The 11,750-nt window shown below is 45.3% G+C and overlaps 1 protein-coding gene across 1 annotated transcript; it reads left to right on the top strand.

The window, feature by feature from the left end:
- Positions 1 to 1,215: 1,215 nt before the first annotated feature.
- LOC114634973 (ATPase MORC2B) lies at positions 1,216 to 5,262 on the top strand. Its single transcript, XM_028783597.1, has 2 exons — positions 1,216 to 1,700; positions 2,052 to 5,262. Exon 2 carries the CDS (start codon positions 2,078 to 2,080, stop codon positions 5,135 to 5,137), a length of 3,060 nt encoding a protein of 1,019 aa, XP_028639430.1. The 5' UTR covers positions 1,216 to 1,700; positions 2,052 to 2,077; the 3' UTR covers positions 5,138 to 5,262.
- Positions 5,263 to 11,750: the final 6,488 nt, after the last annotated feature.

Genomic DNA, 11,750 nt, shown 5'->3' with positions numbered 1-11,750 from the left:
GAGGAGGAGGAGGAGGAGGAGGAGGAGGAGGAGGAGGAGGAGGAGGAAAGCCATCTCTTAAACTGAGTGCTTTTGAAATGAGATTCCAACCATAGCCCTTCACAACCTCGTTTGCTCCCATACCTGGCCAGAAGAGGGGAGGGTTCTAAGTGGGGATGGTTTTTTCATTGTAAGAGCATTTTAGCAATGGATACCATGAAGTCACGCCATGCAACAAACCTCATACAAGAGATTTACTGGGGAGAGGAACAAAAACTTGTCTGCCACTGACCAGGAAAAGACAGCAGAGGGCTAGACAGAAAGAAAAACTTTTATAGGTTTTTTTGGAGTATGTTCAGTGAGCTTGGTGGGAAAGTATGGAAGGATAGGAAGCATCTTTGTCCATTAAATTTGAGCCAAGGGCAGTAATAGCGATTTCCAAGTCTCTGAGCTCAAGGTCAAGCTCAAGGGGTAGGATGTTTTTCTTTTAGGCTATGTCTTAGGTTTGGGGTCAAGTAAGCGTCAGAATATTCTTTCCCTGGCCCTTTTACTCTACAGTGATGGCTGGGGGAGGGGAAAATGTGATTTCACATAGCCCAAGATAGACTTCTATTATCTATGTTCAATTTCTGATCCTCCTGCATCCCTCCAAGTGTTAGAACAATTGTGCATTACAATGCCCAAGCTGCAAAAATAGGTTCCTTGTTTCCACTGCTACTGGTGGTGTCTGTGCTAGGCTAACTAGGTCCTTGGCATCTTGCTCAAAGAATTTAAGAAGGCTAATTTAAGAAGGGTTAAAGCTTGCACCTGAGGAAATGACTCAAAGGTTAAGAGGGCATATTGTTTTCTCATGATAACCCACTTCCAACTCCCAGCACCCAGGTCTGGAGGCTGACAAACTGCCTGGAACTCCAACTCCAGAAGATCAGCCAGCTTCTGCAGGCATCCACACACAAATGACATAGCCACACAGATAACATGAAAAGTGTTTTTAAAAAAAGAAGGCCTAGGTTTGTGGGCCCTAGACGACACAAGAGCAGAAAATGAGATAGTTTTAGCAATGGCAGAAAAGCAGCAAACTCTAAATTCGTGCTGTTTCTCCTGTCATCCTTTGGTCCAGCACCCATTACTATAATTCAGGCAAGCTCTGCGCTTTAGCTCTGTAGTGACCTACACGCTCCACGGAGGCGGAGGCAGCCCGTGGGTTCCAAGCGCCCTGCGGCGGTTGAATTTCAGTTCTAAACCGAAGGAGAGACAAGGGCTTCTGGGAGCTGTGGGCAGCGGACAGTGCGCACGACCTGGTTAGTGGTGCGGTTGCAACTGTCCTACAACCGGGTCTGGACCTTGAAAGCTGAGACTCACTCCTCCCGGAAAGGGAAGAGATTACAGGACCCCGAGCCTGACTGGGAATGGTATAGGGCCATAGCCAGCCACATGAGATTTGGGTGGGTCTGTTTTGAGGAGTTTCTGTTAACTACTGTGAGGTCATTTCACACAGCACCCTGTGGTGATTGTGGCGTAACATTAACCTGGGTTTGAATTTGAAAGACTGGTAAGGAACCACAAAGACCTTTTTTCAGTTGCCAAGTGGAATACCAGACGTACAGCTAACTCTGTTGCGAAAGGACCTTCTAGTACTGCGGCTATTTAAGGGTACTCGGGTCTCTAGCGCAGTTGTAGACGAAAGTTAAGTTTCCTGGCAGAAGTAGATTTCCACACTGGTAAGTCTTCTCGTTAGAAAATTTAGAACATGAAGTGGCTCAAAGAATGTCAAGATAAAACAGTAACAATCAAGTTAAGCTGTTGAGAACCACCCACTTTTGAACCAGATCATCTGAAACGAACTAAAAAAAAGTAATACTCAAAGTTTAGGCTTCCCCTACCCACCTAAAATAATTGCATCATAGTCATTCAAAATTAGGAAGAAAGAAACTAATCTCAGTTTCAGATATCTGTGTGTTTTTGATAGTTACTAAATAACTTGTTTTATCTGTCATTAAGAAGCAGGAACTACCCTTTACTGAGCAGAACCCAAGAAAATCTGCCCCATACATATATTTCTCCATTAGTAGGTAAGATTGGAGACTTCATTGGAGTCATGGCATTTACCAATTACAGTAGTCTCAACCGGGCTCAACTAACCTTTGAATATCTACATACAAATTCAACTACCCATGAATTTTTGTTTGGTGCTCTTGCTGAACTGGTTGATAATGCAAGAGATGCTGATGCCACCCGGATAGACATTTATGCCGAAAGGCGAGAGGACCTTCAAGGAGGATTCATGCTTTGTTTTCTGGATAATGGGGTGGGAATGGATCCAAATGATGCCATCAGTGTGATCCAATTTGGGAAATCAGCCAAACGAACACCAGAGTCCACACAGATTGGGCGGTACGGGAATGGGCTAAAATCTGGCTCAATGCGAATTGGGAAGGATTTTATCCTCTTCACTAAGAAGGAAGACACCATGAGCTGCCTCTTTCTGTCTCGAACCTTTCATGAGGAAGAAGGCATTGATGAAGTGATAGTCCCTTTGCCTACTTGGAAAACTCAGACACAGGAACCTGTCACAGACAACATGGAGAAGTTTGCTATCGAGACAGAACTTATCTACAAGTATTCTCCCTTCCACAATGTGGAAGAAGTGATGACCCAGTTCACGAAGATTTCTGGGACTAGTGGAACCCTGGTGATCATTTTCAATCTCAAGCTCATGGACAATGGAGAACCCGAATTAGACATAACCTCAAATCCCAAAGATATCCGGACGGCAGACATCTCCCAAGAAGGCATGAAGCCAGAGCGGCACTCCTTCTGTGCCTATGCTGCTGTGCTGTATATCGATCCTCGGATGAGGATTTTTATTCACGGGCACAAGGTGCAGACCAGAAAGCTCTCCTGCTGCCTGTATAAGCCCAGGAAGTACACATTCACATCAAGCCGTTTTAAGACCAGGGCAGAACAAGAGGTAAAGAAGGCAGACCAAGTAGCATGGCTCGCTGAAGAGAAGGCCCGGGAAGCAGAGAGCAAAGCCCGTGCACTAGAAATACACATAAACGGAGACATCGCTCGGGACTCCAGGGCGATGCTGCGTCAGGTTCAGAATACAGCCATCACCCTCCGAAGAGAAGCTGATGTCAAGAAGAGGATCAGAGACGCCAAGCAGCGAGCACTCAAAGAACCTAAGGAACTCAATTTTGTTTTTGGTGTCAACATTGAACATCGTGACCATGATGGCATGTTCATCTACAACTGTAGCCGGCTGATCAAGATGTATGAGAAAGTGGGTCCACAGCTGGAAAAAGGCATGGTATGTGGTGGGGTTGTTGGAATCATTGATGTGCCCTACTTGGTCCTGGAACCTACACACAACAAGCAAGACTTTGCTGATGCCAAGGAGTACCGCCACCTTCTGCGGGCAATGGGCGAGCACCTGGCACAGTACTGGAAGGACATAGCCATTGCCCAGCATGGAATTATTAAGTTCTGGGATGAGTTTGGCTACCTTTCGGCTAACTGGACCAGACCCCCATCTGATGAGCTGCGTTTCAAACGCAGGAGGGCTATGCAAGTCCCAACCACTATACAGTGTGATTTGTGTCTGAAGTGGAGAACACTCCCCTTCCAGTTAAGTGCTGTAGAAGAGGGTTACCCAGACAACTGGGTTTGTTCCATGAACCCTGATCCTGAACAGGACCAGTGTGAGGCTTTTGAACTGAAGCAGAAGATTCCTCTGGGGATATTAAGAAAACTCCCAAAGACACAAGAAGAAAGGCAGAAGCAGCTGGCAGAGAAAATTCGCCAACAGCAGAGGAAGCTTAAGGCCCTTAAGAAAATCAAGCCTATCTGTTCTCAGAATGACCTAAAAAAATTACCCTTGGAAGTGACTTCCAGACCTTTCTCCAAATATCCTGCTCATAGATTTCAGGGTCCTCAGCCATCTTTCCGTGCAGTGAAAAAGAATGCCCGAAGAAGACCCCAGTCCATGCATGCTACTAGACCGTTCAGACAGCTCCAAAAGTCTTCTGTCATCTGCACCAACCCAAAATCTCCTACTCCAGCAGCCCAAACAGAGGCCATGCTGCTCCAGTCACCTAAGACACCCGAAAACCCAGTGAGTCTCCTGGTCAAAACTATACCCCAGCCCACTCCTCTGGTACAATCCCTGTCACCATCTGTAGTCCCCAGCTCCAACAACCTTTGGAAGGTCGAAACCCCCAAACCCATGAACACGCCAGTGTCCAAGATGCCAGCACCACCTGTTAATCCCTCACTGGTAAAGTGTAATCGTAAGCGGAGTTTTAAGGTCTCTGATGAAGTAGATGAGGACAGGAGGAAAGGGATATGCAAACGGGGTAGGTTTACTGTGAAGAAAGAAAAGATTCAAGTAAATGAGCTCTCAGACAGTGCTGAGGAGGAGAATCCAGCTGACCTCGAGATGGCTCAGAAAGATAAAGGGCTGTATGTGGAGGTACGTGTGAAGGGGGGGTGCTACAAGGGGCATGTCACAGCCGTGGAGGTGGGTGACAACGTGGTCTGGTGGAAGGTCAAGTTTGAGGATGTGCCCAAGGATAGCACACCAAGAGACTGCTGGGTGGAAAAAGGCAGTGAAAATGTTTGGCTGATGAAGCCGTCTCCAGAGTATCAGAGCACTGAGGAAGTAAAGGGGGAGGAGAACACTGTGGTCCAGCAGGCTCTGGCACTGCAGGGGGCCCCCACCTCGGAATGCTTCTGCACTGAACCTGACACTACTGCATCAATGGCCAACCACAAGACCATTGACCTCCTGGTCCAAATTCTCTGGAATTGCTTACGTTATTTCATGCCTCTGAGTTTTCCCATATCCAAGAAGGATCTAGGTGCTATGAATTCAGAAGAATTATTGTCTCTCCCTCTGAAAGAGTGCTTCAAGCAATATGAAGTCGGACTCCAGAACCTCTGCCATTCCTTCCAAAGCTGTGCTGACTCACAAGCCAAGGCCTCTGAGGAAAGCCTGCGCATCTCCCAGAAAAAACTTGAGGAAACAGAGGAGAAACTCCAGAAGCTGCGGACCAATATCCGGGCACTCCTGCAAAAGGCTCAGGAGGACATAAACATCAGCGCAGATGATGAGCTGGATGCCTACATTGAGAATCTCGTCAGCAGTGATGACTGAGGGACATGAATACATCAGCTCCCCTCCTCAACACTCCAGCAGCCTCTGAGGAGGGAGGTTCCATTCCTGAGCTTTGGGACGGAAAGAGACTCTGATTCTTTGAATTTATAAATATTTAAAAGATTTGTTTTGCTTCTCATTTGTGTATGTGTGCATGTCTATCCTTAAAGCACTGACCTCACAGGCCAAAAGAACTAAAGTTCTAAGAAGACCTGAGCTGTCTGGTGTAGGTGCAAGAAACTGAACTCGGGTCCTCTGCATTAACAACATTCACTCTTAACTATTGAACCATTTCTCCTGCCCGCAGATATTTGCAGTTTTGTTTTGTTGTTTAAAGAGACCATACTTCTTTCATGTAACCTAAGCAAATGCCAAAAACCTTTGCACTGTTTTAGTTGTGAAATCTGACCCATTCAGCTCACAAAGGGAAACAGCCATTCTGAAGTTGGAAAGACACTGTAGGGCAAGGGTGGCTTTTCTCCTAGAGCATCAGCAATGAGACGTTTGATGTATGGAAGTGGTACAGGCCCAGACCTGTCTGGCCCAAGAGGCTTATGTCTGGTGGTGGTGGGGATCTAAGGGAGTGGAAGCAGGCAGAAAGACTCTTCCCAATGTCCTGTTCTTTGATCAGTAGTGTGAGAGGCTGCAGGCTACCCAGGTAGCTACCAGGGTCCAGGCAGCTTGACGAATGGAAGGTTCATGCCATTCAAACATCTCATGCATCACTCAATTTCCTGTTGAAGGAGCGATTCCCTGAGGCTACTACAGACTCCAGGTTCAGAAGACGACAACTCTATCTAGGCCTGGGTGGCACTGCAAGAATTTCTCTGAAAAGGTTCAACTATGAAGGAGCCTTGTAGAGAAGGAAGCTACATTTACGGCTGCCTCAGTGAGGCTTCCTCCCATTGAAAGCCGTTGCTGCTACCTGTCTGTATATTTCTGTTAGGCTGCACAGTGCTCTAACCCCTGCTCTTGAGCTGTGAGAAGGGAAGGTCTGGGAAGCACATCAGGCCTCCACTCCCTGCCTAGGCACAACCTCAGACAGCTAGTCAGGGTCTAAACATAGACAAAAGCTGAGTTTTGTCTAATGGTTCCAACCCCTCAACTCGTCTTATTCAAAGCTACTAAAGACTTGAAGAGGGGGATGTATGAAGATGGGGACATAACAATGGGGACCTGGACCCCAGAAGCCATAAGTGTTTCTCTCCTTATGCACACATGGCTTAAACATGCCTGTGGATTCTGGGCTTCTGCTGTGTGTGGTGGGTATGGGAGAGGAGGAGGGAGACTACACTCATGGGGCTTTTTGAGAATACCGTTCAGAACTAGTCTTTTCTCAAGTGTTCTCCAAAAGAAGGGTTTTCCTGAGCTGATGGACATGTTCTGACCCCCCCCCAAATCTCTTTGTTGATCTCACCTAGGCAGGGTGGCAGGGTGTGGTCTGTTTTTGTTCCAAGACACACTACATTTTTAAGGATTTTTATGTGGATGTGCTCTCTCTCTCTCTCTCTCTCTCTCTCTCTCTCTCTCTCTCTCCTCCCTCTCCTCTTCTTCCTCCTCTTCCTCTCCTTCCCTCCTTACCCTCCCTCTGTGTGTGTCTGTGTGTGTCTGTGTGTGTGTGTGTGTGTGTGTGTGTGTGCGCATGCGCACACGCCGGTGCCTGTAGAGGCCAGAAGAGTGCATTGGAACCCCTGGGACTGGAGTTATAGGATGCTGTGAGTTGCCTGACATGGGTGCTGGACATTGAATTTGGATCTTCTGGAAGAGTAGTTTGTACTTCAAACCACAGAGCCAACTTTCCAGCCTCCCATTAATGCTTTCTTATAGTTTTGCTAGACATACCCCTGTGACCATTGCCAACAAGAATAAGCAGTTCAAGTCCTTCTACCCTTCTTTGAGGACTGACTCTCTTCATTATTCCAAGAGGCTAAAAAGACTGTGACTCAAAGCGAGGAGAAAGAAAGAGAAAACAAAATAGGTAGACTCTGCTGAGGAGTCACAAAAATTGGCCAGGATGTAAAAGTAAAATATATCCAGACCTTTTTCCTGTTCTGACACAAATGGGACACAGACTCCTAACCAAAATGGAAACCTTGGCATTCCCTTGGAGCATGTGAGCCACAGTATTGTAGGCACAGATCTGTTTCTGGAGTGCACCTACTAAAAAATCCAGGTTCTTGTGTTGGGACAAAGAACTGCATGAGGAACATAAGAGTTGGTAAAAGTAAAAGAAACAGTTTTTAAATAAATACAAAGGGGCCAGTGAGATGACTGAGCAGGTGAAGGCACTTGCCATATAAGCCTGGTGATCTGAGTTTAATCCCCAGAACCCACATAATGGTGGTTGGAGAGAACTGACTCCACCGAGTTGTCCTCTGGCTCTCACTAATGCATTATGGCACAAATGTCCCTCCTCCTCCCAACATCATGCATGCATATACATAAACACACCTAAAAAGAGAGCAGAACAGCAATCTGGAGAATAGAGGAGGATTAGAGAGCTGGAGAAAGATACACAGTCAGGTCACGAGACCCAAAGCTCATTTGTTTGCCTCTCACACATACACATATTATAAGCTCTTCTTGGGTAAGCTCTCCTGGTTGTATGTTGCCTGCATGGCAAACGGCTTCCAGTCTTTTTTGTCCATTGTCTTCTTTTCATATGCTATCTTGACACCCAATGCTCCTGCCTCAATGCCCCTTCCCAGGCCCTTGGTTGTGGCCCCAGAAATCTTTGTAGTAGGCAGAAGGGTAATGATTAATAAATCTTCCATAATTTCCTCCATGTTATACTCCTAGACTAAGAGGGATCATAGCAGTCTCTTTTTCTTCCTCATCCGAAGCTGGAGAGGAAGCTTTGGATTGCTGTAATTGACTTGAATCTCTGCCATAAGAGTTTAGTTTGAAACTGTCATATATTCTAGAAAATACAAATTTTACAAGATTGAAAATACAAGGTCTGGGCCTAAAGAGATAGCTCAAGCAGTTAAGACCATTGGTTACTCTTGTAGAGGAACTGGGTTCAATTCCCAGTGCCCACATGTTGTCTCACAAGAGTCTGTAACTCCAGTACTAGTGTATCCAATGCCTCTTCTTGCTTCTGTAGGCACCAGGCTTGTACATAGTAAACAGACATACATGCAGGAAAAACACTCATATACATAATTTTTTTAAATAGAAAAAAATAAACTGGGAGCTGGAGAGATGGCTCAGCAGTTGAGAGCACTTGTTTCTCTTCCAAAGTACATTAATTTGATTTCAGCACCCATGTTGTGGTTCATAACTATCTGTAATTCCAGTTCCAGAAGACCCAATGCCCTCTTCTGAGCTCCTCAGGCACAAGCATGCAGTCAATATACATGCATATGTGCAAGTAACACATAATAACATAAAATGAATAAATCTAGCAAAAAATAGTAAATAAAAATAAAATATATAAATATAGATGTGCATGTCCCAGGTGGCCTAAGGAAAGTAACATGGCTATGCCAACCAATGATCTCAGCATGTGAGAGTGAGGAAGGCCACGGACATACTTGTCCCAGGAGAGACATCCTCCTGTAGTTTATTCTCAAGAGCATAATTCCCTTTACAGTAAAATAAATAAAAACATATGTACGGTTAAGATCAAGAATATATCAAAATACAAATGAATGTTTTTTTAAAAAAAATCTAGTCATAGAATAGATTAAAAGGAAAATAGTATAAGGCTGTAATCACTGAGTACCAACAATGTCAAAAAAAATTGATAATGATGAAGAAAGCTCACTGAACTGGCTGGTTTTGTGTCAACTTGACATAAGCTAAAGCCATCAGGGAAGAAGGAGCCTCAGTTGAGGAAATGCCTTCATGAGATCTACCTGTAAGACATTTTCTTAATTAGTAATAAGAGAGGACTCAGGCCATTGTGATTGCTGCCATCCCTCAGCTGATGGCCCTGAGGTCTATAAGAAAGCAGTCTGAGCAAGCCAAGGAAGCAAGCCGGTAAGCAGCACCCCTCCATGGCTTCTGCATCAGCTCCAGGATCCTGCCCTGTTTGAGTTTCTGTTCTGAGTTCCTTCAAAAGAACAACAATATAGAAGTATATGCCAAATAAACCCTTTTCTTCCCAACTTGCTTGTTGGTCAAGTTGTTTAGTCACAGTAGTAGAAATGGTAACAAGACACCCACACATAAAGTGGGCTGGACAGTGAGTGGCACCACACGCCTTTTAATCTCAGCACTCTGGAGGTAGAGGCAGGTGGATCTATGAGTTCAAGGCCAGCCTGGTCTACAAAGTAAGTTCCAGGACAGCCAGGGATACACAAAGAAACTGTCTCCAAAAACCAACCAACCTATGATTATCCTGTCATGTCTATAGTCCATAGTCAGAGTTTAAGAGGAAATCCTGTAAAGACTGAATTATCTTCCTTTTAACCAATTAGTGAGAGGCAGGGCATCTTGCACTTAATCACCAAGAGTAACTGAGCTCCTTCAGTTAATTCCTCAAGTTCTCCTGCCTCAGAGTTAGAGACTGATAGTCTGTGAAGCTCCGTTTCAGCTGTCAGTGTAACTCCGAATTTTGAGAAAGTTTTTTCTTTCTGTGTGGGGTGGGTTCCATCTCACGTAGCTCAGGCTGGCTATAAACCGCTGTATCACTAAAACTGCCCTTGAACTCCTTCCTGATCCTGCTGCTTCCGTCTCCTGAGTGCTAGTAATATGCTCTCACACTGCTGTGTCTTGTAAGTTCTGCCTTCTGTATGCATATATTCCTAGAGTTTTAAGTATGGGCTTTGTTTTGACTAATACGCTTGAGTTTGTAAGTTACTGTTCAGTAAACATGTCCTTGCCCTGGTGTCTTTGCTTTTAATAATATGCATAATCATGCATAGGCAAATATGGTAATTATGAGATTCCTCCTCTCCCTTTAATTGTTCTTTCTGGGAACTTGGTTTGCCTTATTATAATATGTACCTAAAAACAGCTTAAGCTGGACTGACACAATGCCTCTAGTTCCAGGATGTGTTTGACCATAAACCAAATGCCAAACTAATAATAAAAGATAATACTAGGATGAGGTTGAAATATTGCTTTGCTGAACAAGAGATATGTGTGACTATAGCCAAAACTCAACCCCCCCGCCCCTGTCCGTGAACCTATGGTGATGGTGGAATAGATTTGGGGGAGACTTCACAATCTGGAGTGTCAGGTTTACACTCTAGAGGTGGTGTGGGCTATGGGGTATCTAATTTCTCTCTCCCCTCTAGACATATTCAATTGCCCCAAAATTTCAAATTATTTGAAATCAGTCCTTCAACCATGCTCTGGACCCTTTGGCCAGTGCCACTCAAATGGAGAGGTGTTTTTCCACCTCACTAAACTTTTTTGGTGACTAAACATGTATTTAGATTTCCAGGGGAAGAGGAGTCATATTCCTTTTTTGAGCCACTGACCTTTAGATGTTAGTTGATATCTGGGTCAGTGGGGATTCCCCATTCCACTGGAGTTTGAGCCCCGGAAGCAGACATTGAGTACACACATAATGGAAGCAGAAACATAGGTATAGTTTATTAACAGATTTCCAAGGGAGGAAGCTGGACTGAGCAGGAAGAAAATTCTCTAGCTTAAAGGGGTTTCAGCTCATTAAAATGTAGAGTCCATTTCTTTGCAGATTCTACCAGTTGTACGCTCCCATACACTTCTTAGGTCACATATCATTAGTTTAAACAGTCCACTCAGAACATGGACACAGAACCTGAAGAGGCTACCTTTTGTAGCCAGGCAGGAACACCAGTAGAGTGATAGTCACCAACCCACCCACAAACTTTGAACCCAAAATTTATCCTATCTACAAGAAATGCAGGCACACGGAATGGAGCAGAGACTGAGACCAATAACCACCCCATCTCATGGGCAAGCACCAATCCCTGAGACTATTAATGATACTCTGTTATATTTGCAGACAAGAGTCTAGCATGACTGTCCTCTGGAAAGATTCACCCAGCAGCTGACCCAGACTCACAGCCAAACAGTAGACGGAGCTTGGGGACTCTAATGGAAGAATAGGAGGAAGGATTGTGGGCTTGAATGGGATAGGAACTCCAAAGGAAGACCAACAGTAAACTGGACTCTTAGGGCTCTCAGAATATGAACCATCAACCAAAGAATATACACAGGCTGGACCTGGGCCACACCCCACCCCTAGCACATATGTAACAGATGTGCAGCTCAGTCTTCATGAGGGTCCCTCAATAACTGAAATGAGGGCTCTCCCTGAATCTGTTGCCTGCTTGTGGATTTCATTCTTCTAACTGGGCTGCCTTATCTGTCCTCAGTGGGAGAGGAAGCACCTAGCTTTGCAGAGACTTGAAGTGCCAGAGTGGGGGCATACCTAGGAGGATCCCTAACCACACAGAGAAGGAGATGGGAGAATAGAGGAAGGATGGTGGGAGGGGTGATCTGGAGGGGGACAATGAGCCAGATGTAAAGTGAATAAGTAAAAAACAAAAACAGGCCTTTGGGCTGGGGCAGACACAGAGCTGATCTGCTCCTGTGGAGATACTGAATCCTGAGCCATTCTAGAGGAGCCACTGCACTCAGAGCAGCCGGTAAGAACTCCATCTCACTCCATAAG

This window comes from Grammomys surdaster, unplaced genomic scaffold, assembly GCF_004785775.1.
Source record: "Grammomys surdaster isolate TR1022 unplaced genomic scaffold, NIH_TR_1.0 1149, whole genome shotgun sequence".
NCBI classification, from domain to species: Eukaryota; Metazoa; Chordata; class Mammalia; order Rodentia; family Muridae; genus Grammomys; species Grammomys surdaster.
This window is presented reverse-complemented; position numbering and strand designations above follow the sequence as displayed.

Excerpts from the sequence above, each read along its gene's own strand:
- LOC114634973 (XM_028783597.1), top strand. The coding sequence starts at position 2,078 with ATGGCATTTACCAATTACAGTAGTCTCAACCGGGCTCAACTAACCTTT.